This window comes from Diadema antillarum, unplaced genomic scaffold (genome assembly GCF_040938485.1).
Source record: "Diadema antillarum isolate AM-2024a unplaced genomic scaffold, OU_Dant_1.0 scf00000016, whole genome shotgun sequence".
Classification (NCBI taxonomy): domain Eukaryota; kingdom Metazoa; phylum Echinodermata; class Echinoidea; order Diadematoida; family Diadematidae; genus Diadema; species Diadema antillarum.
The window spans coordinates 346,029-361,301 of NW_027270905.1; the positions used below are offsets into that span (position 1 = coordinate 346,029).

A 15,273-nucleotide genomic window follows, 5' to 3' on the forward strand; every position below is an offset into this window, starting at 1 on the left:
GGTTAAAGGACCTCTGCTATGCAAATGCATGTAAACTTGTGCTGGTTTAAACTACAGGCCTTTTTACCTCCGTCGTCACCTTTATGGCCAAATGAATATCTCAATACGTGCTATACATTTTATGATTTTTCGTCTATATTTCTTCATATTACTTCGATCCATCCACAAACCCCCAAAATTTAAAACCAGGATTCTTCAGACGATATCATCTGTCAATCACTGCTAAATTACTGATATGATTAATAAGAAACGTCGTATGGAAACTAACAAGTAATGCTCAATTATTCCAATGGCTTTTGGTAATCATGGGAAGTCATTTAGCAGTGATTGACGGATGATGCCAATGGCAGAATCTTGGTTTGGAAGGTTTTTCTTTTGTAGATGGATCGAAGCAATATGAAGAAATATAGCAGAAAATCTTGTGTAAAATATATGGCTTGTATGGCACATGCTTAGATAGTCGTATGGTCATTTAGTGATGATCAGGGTAGATAAACATCAGTAGGGAAGAGAAATAAAAAAATCTTATAAAGTGTGAATCTTATATTAGAGTATTCTTTTTGCCAAATAAAGGATAATCATTCAGGGTTCAATTGTATTATAAATATTGACACAAGTCAACATGCATTCACATTGCAAAGTAAAATGTGAAATATATCAATTTAGATATGATGAAAGATATAGAAAATGAAGGAGGAGCGAATGGAAAAGATGAAAGAGCTGCTGAACAAAAAAAAATGATATATTTAAAGGACAAGTTCACCTTCATAGACATGTGGGTTGAGTGAATGCAGCAATATCAGCAGAACACATCAGTGAGACTTTGAGCAAAATCGGACAATCCGTTAAAAAGTTATGAATTTTTGAAGTTTCTGCTCAGTCACGGCTGGATGAGAAGACTATCATAGCTTGTGATGTCACATGAGTACAACGATATAAAGAAAGAATAAGGAAAATTCAACATGTTTCCATTTTTCTCGCACAACAAAAGAACACTTGACTTCTCTCTTTCAGAAGGCAGGGGGTATAATATTACCCTTAACATACGTCAGTAGCAAGTCGAAGAAATGTGCACTTTATTCAAAAAGTAAAGTTTTGTGAAATTCTCTTTTTATTTTCCTTATATAGTTGTACGCATGTAACATCATACACTGTAGTAGTCTTCTCTTCCAGCAGTGACTGCGCAGATACTTAAAATATTCGTAACTTTCGAACAGATTGTCCAATTTTCCTCAAACTTTCACTGATGTGTTCTACTAATATTGCTGCATTCTCTCAATCCTTATGTATATGAAGGTGGACTTGTCCTTTATATGTTTACTTTTAATCACAATATTAGGCTTACTATTATTATGAAATTTAGTCACCCATGCTATCTGTTTATATTGCAAGATTGCAAGATGTATAACGTATACCAATCATCATTAACAAGTTCCTGCATTAACAGTCATAGCGAAAGAATTTTGTTCGTGGGACTTTTCCTTTGGCATGTTAGGTATATCTTGCTCTTTATTGTTATATTGTATTCTATGTATGCAACGCTGGTCAAAGGAAATAATCAATTCAGTTCAATTCCATTTGATTCGATACATAGGTTTTTTAGGTCTATCCAGCCGACGGGAAGCTCTATAAAGTCTGAAGAGATTAAGAAAGGTTAAAGCTAACGTACTAGATCTATATCATTGTTGGTTGTTGCTGGGTTTTTTTTTTTCAGGGTTCAGTGATTGCGGAAATGTGCACACAGAGGTGAAAATATGCTACAGGTGGCGGCCGAAAATACCGGATCGGATACTACACGTCCAGTGCGCAGCAATGCAGGGTGTCATGGTGTGTCTCATGAGGGAAGTGACGGGCAACGGTGCCGTGAGGTGGCGGGCCTCACTCACTGGCGAGGACAGGATCGACATCGATGAGCTCTGCACCGGCGCCACCGACGCACCTACACTGGACAGCTGCAGCCTGTGCGACGGGTAATAATGGTTATAGAAATACAAATAATCACAAAATGACAATGATGATGATTATGTTGATGGTGATGGTGATGATGATGATATTTGTTTGATGATGATATTGTTTGAATGATAATGATAAGAATAATGATTGCTTCAATAGTAATTACAGCAATAGTAATAATGATGAGAGCCGTGCACTTTGACTAAGCCATTGTTTTCTAGAAGGCTTTGCATCATTGTAAGGATAACAAATCGGCTGCGAAATAGGATGGGGGGTATGCGGTAGGGGAGGGGGCTGCAGCTGCACCCCTTTTTCCAGTACATCCTTACTCACGCGCACACACACACTCGCACACACTCTTTCTTTCATATATATATATATATATATATATATATATATATATATATAAATGTGCATGTATGTGTGGGTGCGTGTGAATGCGTTCATAATATTACTATGTTGGGTGTAGTTGTCAATGTGCATATTCGTACAGAAACACAACTATAATGTCTACGTTTATGAAGTACTCTTCATAATAATTATAGTGGCCAACATCTCCATTCTCACCAGATACGTCGAACCAAGCACACCGACTCCACCACCACTACGTCCACCGAGCAACCAAGGCGGAACGGAGGGGGAGGGAGACACCGACCCCACGTTTATCGCAGTGACGGGTTCGAGCAGCGTCCCTGGTGGAGCATACAACTTTTCGACTGGCCCGGACGGGGAGACTATCCCTGGTGAGTTATCTTGGCATGCATGTGATTAATGCTTCTTTCTTTCTTTCTTTCCCACGATACCGTATTATCCTTTTAGTGGACAATATCATATCAATCTACGTGCGAGATGAATTATGGCAGATCAAGTTTAGACATGCCAGACAGAATTGTACCCCGTGTGGTAGTCAGTTATTGTAGTGTGTGTTTTCTGCTATACACGGATATAGGAAATGCGGTCGACATTATTTCATCTGCTATTGTCTGAGAGGTGGCGTCTAGAACGGCTTCCGTCATACATTCCCGTTTACACAAGTTTACGTGTAATGGTCATTTCTTGAAACATCTTTGATCGTCATTTCCCTGAAACATGATCGGAAAATGCTGAGCTCGGAGATTCCCAGAAAATGTCACTTTCATGACTGTAATGGCTGTGGCTGGTTAATGTCGAACGGGAGAGTGACTGCAGCGTTTACTTCGTAGGCATGGGCGACGAAGGTCCATGTTAGCACAAGGTGTACCAGTGGTTTGGCAAAATCATGATCTAATCGACACTTCCACTCTTTCCTTGGAGGTAAACCAGAGGAACAGGGTTTTGGATAATGAAAATGAAAGCAGACGATCGTATACTTTCCTGGCCATGTCCAAGGTGAACAGAAACCCAAAGCACACGGCGGTCCAGACAAGGTTATAGATTTCCTTCCTTCAAACATAGAAAGCCTTGAAAGTGTCAGTATTGCATTATTCAAATGTAAAAACATCTGTCTTTCTAATTACATATTAGTATAAACATATACATACATAAAATTACATACGAATGTGATATATATATATATATATATATATATATATATACTATGTATATATACATACGTATATACATGTACATATATGTATATACATTTATACATGTACATACATACGTACATACATAGAAAGAACGAGAGCAAGAGACGCTAAAAACCCGACCGCTTTGAATGCCTTGTCTCAAGCTAGGCTGACACTTGCACGACTTTTAGCCACGATTTTGTCGTGGCAAGTCGTGCCATTTTGGGGCACGAACTGGGAGGCTCCCGCACTGTTCACGACTAGTTCACGCATAGTTCACGACGAGTTCACGACGAGTTCACGAATAGTTCACGAATGCGTGCCCTTCAGGGTCCACATTCACACGAACTGGCACGACGAGTTCACGCATAGTTTGCGCATAGTTACGCATAGTTTGCGCATAGTTTACGCATAGTTTACGCACTTCCCGCATTGGCACGACGAACTTGCGCAATTCGGACGGTGTCGTGCCGACTTGGACACGCCTTATAAAAAGGGGGCCTCCCCAACCCCTGGTCATTTTTGGATTGGCTGTGGAAGAGACAACATGCTGAATGCCAGAGACACAATCATTGCAGAGAAGAGAAGATGTCTATGCCTGGCAGCTGCTCTAGGGCCATTCTCCGAAAAAGTGTGCAATTATAGTTGTACAAATGACAAAAATTCAGCATCAAAGATTTCATTCATGTTTTATCAATTCAGAAAGTTTTCTTAGGAAAGATTTCTTAGGAATACAAAACAATCAATGGGTGATTTTTGAAAGCTCATATTTTTTCTAGAAACATTTCCAAACGCAGAGTCTTTTTTTACATGTTAGTACCATATATCAGCTACGTTACCAGAGGTAACAATAGAAAATCGTTGATTGTCTGCTTATTTCTCGCTTTGAAATGGCAATGCTTATGTCAAACTACAAGCTTAAACATAAACAAACATCATGAAAACATTCTGGAGTCAGCCGTGATCTAATGTGTAATAAAAATAATCCTGATTTATAAAGTGAAGCCTAAATAAAAAGCAAGAAAATAGATATATTTCGACTTAAAATATGTTACCTTAATCTAACTTTGTACCTGCATTTGAATTATATCAATAATCTCATTGATTATGTATGAAACATCATGAATAAGTATTACACTTCTCATAAATAGCAAATACCAGGTAACATCTCTGCAAGATTAAATACGTTCTGGATCGGAAGAAGAATGGTGTGTGGTAACCTATCTGATGTATCAAAACTTCCGTTAGCATACGTTTCAGACCCAGCACCAATCATGCCAATAAATTCATTTTAACTTGTAAGAACATCACAATGTGACTATTTTCGCTAAAACACCGCACTTCTTAACGTAAAAAAAAATAATGATTTTCTCGTAGGTCGAAGATTAGATAACCCTTCGACAAAATTTTGAATAATACGTGAAATACGAGAACCAAACAAACACAAGTCCATAATACTTTTTATCTGATATAGTTCCGAAATTTTGTAATTACATGGCAGACGGTACAAATGAAGTTGGAAAAGATTTCTATGCACATGATACGCACAAATTCAATTTTCCTTTGTTCCTGTCCGTAATAATTTAGGTCTTCCGAATCGACAAACGATTGTAACGTATCTGACAGAGCATTTATGTTTATTGACACATTTAACTACCGATTTACATCAAACCCATATCACTCAATCATGTGATTAAAAGAAACCTGATGCAAAACGCTAGACGTCATTAATCCTGTAGTCATTTTCAACCAAGGAAGTGCTCTAGACTTTAACCATAATACTGAGCGCATTTAATGTAGATAAGATGCAAAATTATAATGAACAAAGGTATAGAGCGTTCATGTAGCCTCGTTTGCTGTGAAGTTGACAGCATAAGGTGGGTACCAGACTTTTTACCAGACACACATTTTATTGTGGTATACAAAACGCTCACACACAAACACATACACAAAACCATAACAAAGCAGAAATAAAATGGATTTTACATATATCTGACGGCACTTTTTGTAAATGCCATAATTCTAAGGGATAATATTTATAATTCTGGTTTAGATGAGGATTCAGTTTTTAACCTTTTGCAAGATAATCAAAATCCACATATACTTACGAAAAGTTTATTTGATGAAAATCGGTTTAGAAATGGCTGAGATGTCCATAATAAAGAAAAAGGAAGATGTTCAAATAAAAGTAGATCGGCCATCATATTTCATTTGGACCTCTTTCTTTCACTTTATTTTGGATATCTTGGCCACTTCAAAACCGATTTTTCATTTAACAAACTTTTAATTCCTTTTAGAACTGCATGTCTTCTTATCAAGTCGTATAGAGCAAAATGTCAACCGGTGATCCGCGCAAAAAAGCGCGTCGCGCTTAACTTTGCTGCACGATACATTTCATTGGTAACGTATCTGACATGTTTGATGGTAACGTCTCTGATGAGCCGTTACCGTTCTCATACTATTATTTACAAAAATACTAATTTTCTTGAGCAATTTCTGTTGTGTGATTAATAATTACCTTAAGTATTCAAAAGTACCGGAGCTTTGCTTTCATATAACAGCATACTTTTGTCTAAACAGTTAATGAAGCAAATTTTAAGTAACGTATCTGATATCAGCTCATCGTAACATTAGGTTTCCACGGCTTCCACGGCCACGCTGCGACGCGCACCAATTCTTGAACATGTCGTTAACTACTCGTGAACTCGACGTGAGCTGTTCATGAACTATTCGTGACAGTCGTGGCATGGCGCGCACTGCCACGCACTGGCACACATCCTCCCGCATCGTCCCGACGAGTTCGCGACGAGTTCAAGAACAGTTTGCGCATAGTTCACGACCCGGTCGCGAAGTTTTGTCGTGACCAAAATTTTGAACATTTCAAAATTCTCGTCCCGACATGGCACGCAGTCACGACTAGTTTACGCACACTTCACGGCAGTTTACGACTAGTTTGCGCACTGGCACGACTCGAGTCGTGCCAGTGCGTGCCACAAAATCGTGCAAGTGTCAGCCTAGCTTCACATGGACAGACGTTTGCCGCTTTTGTATCAGTTCGTATTTGACCTATACCATTTGCATGCAACTTAAGACTCGCCATCTTGAACTCATTGGTGGCGTGCAAACCTCTTCCATCAACGCTGATACTAACTGCAATTGCCTCATGAGTTCATTTACACGTCATTGTACGGGAGGGGGAGCTCTACCACTACCTTGGAAAAGATAGAAGGCAATGCTGCCTAAAATAGCTTTACAATGCGGTTAAACTTAGTCATGTAGATTCGCCGACCCACACGTGTGCTGCTACTGCTTCCAATATTCTTGTTATTCTTGCTAGAGCACTAACATGCTTAGCACAGTAAATGTCAACATAAAATATGTCACATACTTCTGCAAAAGTTAACATGCCCTTTTTTCGCTTTGTGGCTTAAAGTTTGAATACTCATCTTTGCGCTACTCAATACCAGTCGTGCCGTGTGAAATGAGGTTAACAAAAACTCCTTTCCGGTTCTTGAAGGTGATATGGTAGATTTTAAACGGAATGCAATCCCTTGTGCGTGTCTCGAGAAAGCATATCATATTTTGGTCTATTTTGTGATTACCACACAAAGTAATACTCTCGATATTTTCCATTTTTGCTTAATTCAATTCCAATGTACTTTACTGGAATGTGTCTGTATGTGTCTTTTAAACATAGGCAATCTGAGAACAATAATAATCGTCGCTTTCTCAGTGGTCGGAGGCCTGGTGATCATCCTCGTGTTCGTCATATTTTGTCTGGTCTGCTACATCCGTAGGAAAATCAATGGACGAGTTCGAGACAACGATTCTTCCGTCAGGTAATGTATACTGCCGAGGCGCTTTGGCAACACATTCTTTAATATTCCCTGTTTAAAGCCCTCTTCCCCCATTTGTCCCACCCCCTCTTTCTCTTAACGTATCCTTCAAATGTAAGGGCAAAATGTGTGTTAAGCTGCTTTAGTCTGCTGAGGAAAGGCTTCACGTAAGAAAATTGTTTGTTTAAATGACTATTTCTACAGCGACGGGGGTTTTGCAGTTGCTGGAATACAAAAAGTTCAGTTATCGCAACAACAACAAAAAAGTGTCGACGGAAAAAGCGTTATATCATGGCACGCTGTGTATAGTGCTTCCATTATGTTTATCAAACTCATAGCTCTCTGCAAAATAGTGGATACTGCCTTTCAAGTCTGCAAGTTGAATATATGTGTGGCAGACAAAAGGAATAATCATTTGTTCTAGAATCCGTGGGAAATGACTGCAGATAATCCACTTCAGATGTCTCCTGGTTCAAAATAATTCTGTGCAAGTATGTACTTGAAGAGCTTGAAGAGCTTGAAGAGCAAGAAATTATCAAACAGATTAAAGATGGGGAACTTTGGGCTTTGGGATTTGCTGCAGCTTTTTCTTGGTATACTTCGTCTACGGACAACTGGTTATGATGACGATGATGTACAGACAGTGATCGTAATGAGGAAATCACATACATTTTATTGCTTAACGAAATACATTGTTCTGTCGTATTCCTCTTCTCTTGAATATCGCGTTACATTTTATTACATTGTTTACAATTTTGAGGATTGTTGCTCTTTTCTTCTCAAGGAAATCAGTAGAGACCTTTTTAATGTGTTCCAAGGACATCCAAGTTCACTCAATCTCTTTGACATTGGTTAATGTTATAGCGACGTTTGGACTGTCTTTTTTTGTTTTGATTTTAGTTGGGTTTGTTTTTTGTTTTTTTAGCTTGTATGCAAAACGTGTGATATCCTGTGCATGCTCTGGTTCAATCATAGTGCATTCATCACTGTATGTGTGTAAGTAGGTTTGCTGTTGTTGATGGTGGTGGTGGTGTTACTGTCAGTGATTGGAAAGGCGTGGACAAAATTGTGTGTGTGTGTGTGGGGGGGGGGTCACATTACTAGGGTCATAGTTTGACTTGACGTTTCTTGTTTCTGAATTTTTAACATTATGTTAGGAACCATGCGATTGAATACGAAGTAGCCTCCAGAGATAGATTTCTTCTCTCATGGAAATTGGTACAGAATGGCCATCGGCCGCTTCGATATTTAGTCTCAAAGCTGGGGGAAAAACAACCTGAATGCACAGGAAGTTACTGGAATAAACAAGATAAAAAGGGAAAGTACTCTTGGCTATAGCCCAACTGTGTTTTACGAATTCTGACGATATATTTAAAAATAGCATAATATATCAGTGTTTATCGTGCGACTCGTCCTTTTTAGTTTATGATACGTGACTATATAGCACTGCGTGGATCTTGTTTCCGTTCATTATTCGTTCCTTCTCTGTAGTATATCCAAGGAGAATCTGTTCCACCTCCATGGTATATCGATGCCTGGATGCTTTATGTAAATGGCAACTCAGTTTCGTATATTCTGCCAGTACTTTGCTCCTTTTCTTCTCTATTCTGCTTTGTTTGTGTACCATTGTACTCTAACACACAATCATTTTGCATCCATATTCTAAGTTGTGAGTTTACTTTGGAGCCTTTTCCTATCAAGCCTATATTCTTGATTGGTCCCCCACAATGAATATTATTATGACTTTAAACTGTTATCATGGTAATGATTGCCCTTTTTCTATGGAAATAACTGAAATGAAATGAAATGCTTACAATCATTCTACCTATAAAGATGAAGGATTTTATCCCTGTTGGAATAATCATTGCAGGTTGTATAGTGGGTATAATGGTGTACAGAATTATATGTCAGGTGTACGAAAACACGGCTAAGAAAACTGGATCTAGGAATGGAGCAGCGTGGAGAACACGCAGTGACCAGACATCAATAGATGTACTGGCATTTGCAGTGTAAACTTTGTATAAGAAGAATATAGGAAATACTCAACATAACAAACTCTTGACTTTAATTCAAATAGAGCTAATTCCTTTTGGTTTTTAGCTGTTTTGGGTTAATGATATTATGACGGTATCTGATATATAAACACCTTTTTCGGTCTAACGAATCTGCTGATACCAAGATTTAATCTGTTCCACGTGTTTCAAATTTGCCCTATCAATTTGGACGTTATCTGGGCCGATATCCACTTGATACGTCATGTTAACACCTCGGGATTTCCTTGGTTGTTTTTCTTTTGATTTTGCTTGTTTGTGTATTTGTTTGTGTGTGTGTGTGTGTGTGTGCGTGTGTTTGTTAGTTTTCTCACCTGGTCATCGCATGAAAGCTACAGTTACCCAGAAGAGAATATGAGCAACTAGGTGGATGTCAAGGGCAGCTCATGCGTGGCACACGGTTATAGAGATATAAAATTGATACTCAAGACGTCCCCATAGGCAGGAGAGGTTGTGGGTTGCTCATTTTGTTTTTATCACTCTAAGTGACATCGCTTCCCTCGTGGCTTGCCACTTCCTGTGTAGATTGATAACATGCCCCTTAACACACCAAACGTCAATTTTCCCCCCATGCAGGGCGCACTACCGCTCAGGAGAAGTCAATCGGTACAGTGCGGTGCAGAATTCGCTGAGCACGAACAGAGCGAGTGTGGAGTCACGACCCGGTAAGTTTGTATTCAGCCGTCAAATAGTCAGTTCGTAGTCGGCGCATGTGCCGATTGCTTCACCTACACTTCTCTTGAAGAGGAGAAGTAATCATATTATCCATGCTAACTAAGTTTGTACGTTCGGGACACCAGCGATATTTTCCCAATTATAGAAAAATGTACCGACTTTCCATTTCTAGTATCCAATGCAAATCTTAAGTATGACATAAAATGTAGCAAATATTAGACATGCCCCGGTCCTGTAAACGCATTATGAACTAACGCTGACATCATCCCAAGTGATCGAGGGAAAGATACCAGTGGAAGGAAAATGGACAAGAACTCATGCTTACTCACAAGAGTAAGCAGTATTTACCATAAGAGCCGAGGTTCATTCATGCCCCAAGTCTGTTGCAGTTTCCCTCATTTTTACAGCCTAGGCCCTAATATAATATCTTAAGGCGTATGGACAAGCTACAAATCATTGAGAATCCCTGTCTTGTCTTTGTTATCTTCTTTGCAGTGTTCAGCATATCTCCCCAGACTTCGATTGAGTCCGGCAGCCCTTCGACCAACAGGAAGTCCATGAAGAGCAAGAAGTCCCTGGCGTCTTCGACATGGTCAAGGAATCCCAGAAAGAGTTCCACTTTGACAGCATGCAATGGAGCGCCATACACCGAATACTATCCGGACCGAGGCGGCCCCAGCTACGCCGGTCTACAAACTGTAGTTAGCGACTCTGCCCTGGTCGGCATGGCTCCATTCAGCATACTATCTGAATATCAGGAACCAGAAGTCGTGTTGCCTAAATCGTCGAATCCTCCACTCTTCGAGAGCTTCGGCTTAACGGCCTCAAGTTCCTCTCATTCATTCAAGCCTCCGGAATATGCTGAGCCCGAAGAAACAGTCAGAGGAGCTTCAACGCCCGTTTCCTACGATAGTTCTGGCGGTAGCGGTAAGAGCAAAAGGAATGAATCTCCGCGGGCTAGCGGGGAAATAACGCCAGACTCAGGAGTTGCCAAACACTTCAAACAAAAGTGCGAGGACACTACCACGTCACCAACATCATCGATGTGGCGAGGACTGATGAAAGGGAAACAAAAGAAAGGTCCTTCGGCTTCTTGCAAGGTTACCTCTTCAGCCAGTCCCGAGGGTCAAGCGCTGACATCGGGTAAAGAGGGTATTCTCTACCATGAACTTGTGCAAACCCTTAACAAGAAAAAGAAGAAACCTCTCACTGAAACAAACTCCACTCCGCCGTTAGAAACGGACGCTGAGAACCCTTATGCTGAAGTTGGGGAGGTTTCTTTTGAAAGTAGCTGTGACTTCACCACGGCAACCCGTCCTCGCAGCCACAGTCAACCCATGGTGTCAACTTTATCAGGTTATAGAACCTACGAGGAAATTAAGCCATACTCTGTGAGCAGCAAAGAGAAATCGAAGCATTCCCACAACGCAAACACGGCCACACATGAGAACCATCAATATTCTGTTCTCGAGGAATCAAATGAAACTCCTTCAACACAGTACTTCGTGCTCGAAAATCCCACCGAAGATGTGGCGGCTCCTCAGTATTTTCAGCTTGAAAAACCTAACAGCTTACCGCTGAACAAGAAAAATACACCCAAGCGCACATTGGACACGGAAAAAATGCTATACTCCGACCAGCATATGGACAAGACTGCTACAATCTACAAGAACGATACGTGTGCAGTAAAAGTGCCTGGGAGCAAGAATAAGAACTCCGACCGATGTATCGACAGTGACAACGGACTTCCCCGCCAGTTACCCGTGTATTTCCAGTTGGAGCGATCACGTGAGCGAGCCAGCTTAGGATCCACGATCCAAGAATATATGAGTTCCTCCGAAAACGTCTTCGCCAACGACGGGAATAGACTTCCAGAAGGGACGCTGACCTACTTTCCTGGTGGCAGGAAGAGGTCGTCGACCTACAGCCTCGAGGAGCAGGCCTACGACAAGCTGAACCGGAGTGCGAGGAGCAGTCGCAGGAGCAGCGGCAACCAGCTAGGGGCACCTCCTTCTACTGTGGATGGGGCCTACGCCATGCTCAGCTCTCCCAGCGAGGAAACCAGCGTGCCGGTGAAGGGTGGGTCCCGCAGAAGCAAGAGTTTAAGGAAGTGACGATACAAGCGTTGTGAATGGAAATAGCTTTAATGCGCATCTAATGCCAATATGTGTGCTGAAAAAAAAAATGTATATATAAAGTGCACTGCCTGATCCCTGCTATGGCATTGCGGAGTCCGATCCTCACAAGCCATCAGTTGAAAGGAGCAAGATGAGTGGCGATGCTGCCTGCGACGTTGTGACCAAGTTCTTCTTCCAACAAATCAATGCGCGGTAAGTTGGGGGATATGACAAAGTCATCGTGTTATCATCAGTCACTACGTGGAAGCACTGGTTACTCTTCGAACAAGCTGTCCCGGACTCCTTAACAGAACTGCATGCTTTCAACGAAATTGCATTTTAAGATGAGTGAAAGCATAAGAAGATACACAATACACAGCAACATTTCAAATGTGAACAGCTGCTTGCATGCAACGTGGTTGTTTCCATGTTAGCTATTTAATTGCACAATTTTTATTGTTGCGAGTCCTTAAGGAGCCAAAGGTTTCCAGCGTGAGATGACAGAAATAAGACTGTAATAAGCAATGATGCAACTTCCTCTGAACAGAACAACTTTGATGAAAATCTTTGGACCTAATCATCAGGTTGCGATGGTTGTTACACATCATATTAAGTTGGCTAATGGTTATTCTGCTTTAAAACATTACGCTGGTGTAACAGACAGATAGATACTACAAAGGAAATGCACATCATGGAGATTTAGTTTTTATTCTTTAGTCTCACTGGTACAATGTGTCCTTGTTGACTGTTCTCTGCATATTGCAATGGGTATCGTATATACTGCTAAAACCACGACAAACAATCCAAAGACGTTGAAAATATCTAAAGCTATTTTGAGCACGCATTATATGGAAAAATCACAGCTACGCGTGCAGGAAATTAGAAAAAACAACATGAGGAACAACAAAATGAAATAGAGTTGCTGTGACATACTGCAGAGTCTTTGTGACCCTAGCGATACCAAGAGAGAGAGAGGAAGCGAGCTTAAGTACATGTATCAATAAGTGGCAGTCTGCGACACGCAGTCATGAAATCACTAGTACTGCACTTACAACGAACATAAATCACTTCTCCGTTTACTTGTGTTATCTATTGCACATTGCATTGCCTGAAGAAGAAAAAAACAGAATTCCATATAAGGTGCTCAATGAAGATGCAGCAACGCCTATGCACTGTCATATATGCAAAAGATGATGTATTTCCTTCTATACGCTTCCTTTTGCCAATAAGATAGGCCTACGCTGCCAACATATATTAGCGGTGTTAAACCAGTATCCATGGAGTATCATTGTCTCACGACAATCATCAGTGGTTGTGCTCTTCGAAAAAAAGGGACACATGCTCTGTGTGAATTTAGTGTCAACATTAGACAAGGACACACAGTATGGACTATTACATGCAAAGAAAGCAAAGGAAAACATACATTCCATGTTCCAGGAGACAGGAACAGATATATATATAACTCTCATTCCTTCTATTGTCGGTGCGTAAAGGTGCAGTGTGCATTCATATTCTGTTCTTATTTAGTGCTTATCACATTACTGCCATCATACCATAGCTCTATTATGTAACAGGCAAATTGTAAATATATCTGTGCGCTGCACTTACGGATGAATATTTATCACGTTTTTATGAATGGTAGTGTTGATAAATCTGCACAAGAGCCCGTGACATTAGATTAGTTGAATATACAGAGTTTATATTATACTGTTTCACACATTTTCTATGGTGCTTGAGTAACCATGGGCATTCGCTGGCACAATATAATTATTGATATTTTGTACGAGGACCATATAATGGAGGTGTTAACCTGCGTAAGTTTGCTTAACAACTGTACCGTGTCTACCCAATATCAGGCAAGACACATCCATTTTTTTTTATTATTTATGTTTTTATTGATTATTTCAACAATCTCATTCAAGAAACCAACATGACATGAAACCAAATTCGCTCAGATAGCAATACCACTCGTTACATAAGCAGTCATTGAGGCATGTCGGAATGTGGTTGTACATAGAGCTTGTAAAGGCTAAATACGCACAGATTGCTGAAACTGAGAAAATAGCATTACAGGCAACTGTGGTCATTACAAAAAGAAATTACACATTTTTTGTGTTAAGTAATCAATATGAGGACTGATATTTCTTTGAAAGCTTCCATGAATACAGATCAGAGGTCTTCATCTGTATGGAATGTAATGGGCAGAATCAGATATTGCCTTGGAACTTCTTTCTTAAGTCATTTTGTGTGTGTGTGTGTGTGTGTGTGTGTGTGTGTGTGTGTGTGTGTGTGTGTGTGTGTAAGCATTCTATTTAGAATACTCCCCCGAAAAAACAAACGAACAAACAAACATGTCCAATATTTGAACAAATCCAACTGCTACGTGTGTAATATTTCAACGTGTGAGCTGGAGACACTGTATTCTTTTAGAAGCGACAATGCTAAAACACACAAGTCCGAAAAAACGAAGATACTTCTGCATGATATCTTTATTTTTCAAAGATTTTCAGACAAGAGTGTTATATTGCGCATGGATTCTTGTCAGTATCTGGGACTGATCGTCGTTCATTTAAGTTACATATGCTTGGATTACTCAAGATATAGTATATTTATTTATCATTCAGAAAATGTTAATGCTACAGATATTGTAAGGATCGCTATGTATAATACAATATATTTGTACCAGAGACTCCAACTCTCCCGTTTTCGACGGGAGATCTCCCGCCGAAAGCCCATTTTTGCAAAATCTCCCGTTCTCCCGCTTGAGATTTGATTTCTCCCGCCCTGGCTCTGTGTCTCCCGGTGGAAAGGATTTCTTACTTCTTGCTATCGTATGTTGAAAAAATAAGCCTTAGATAGCACCAGAGAACATCTAGAACCCTAGGAACTTCGCGCTTCGCACACATCAACTTTGGAGTGTCCCGTTTGCTAGGGGTTTCGGGCGGGAGAATCTCCAGATCAGAAGGTGCTTGGGGTTGGAATCTCTGTTGTACTGTTCATTTGCAATATACCGTATGCATGATGTTACCTATGCACCAAATAAAATATGTAATTATGCCAAACTATTAAAGACCTGTTGTTGTCTACTTATTTC

The 15,273-nt window shown here is 40.2% G+C and overlaps 1 protein-coding gene across 1 annotated transcript; it reads left to right on the plus strand.

Moving 5' to 3' along the window:
* The first annotated feature begins 1,712 nt into the window (after nt 1-1,712).
* On the plus strand, nt 1,713-12,176 carry LOC139725066 (uncharacterized). The gene is made up of 5 exons (XM_071636158.1): nt 1,713-1,970; nt 2,524-2,696; nt 7,198-7,339; nt 9,964-10,052; nt 10,558-12,176. Exons 1-5 carry the CDS (start codon nt 1,813-1,815, stop codon nt 12,174-12,176), a joined length of 2,181 nt encoding a protein of 726 aa, XP_071492259.1. The 5' UTR covers nt 1,713-1,812.
* The last annotated feature ends 3,097 nt before the right edge of the window (nt 12,177-15,273 follow it).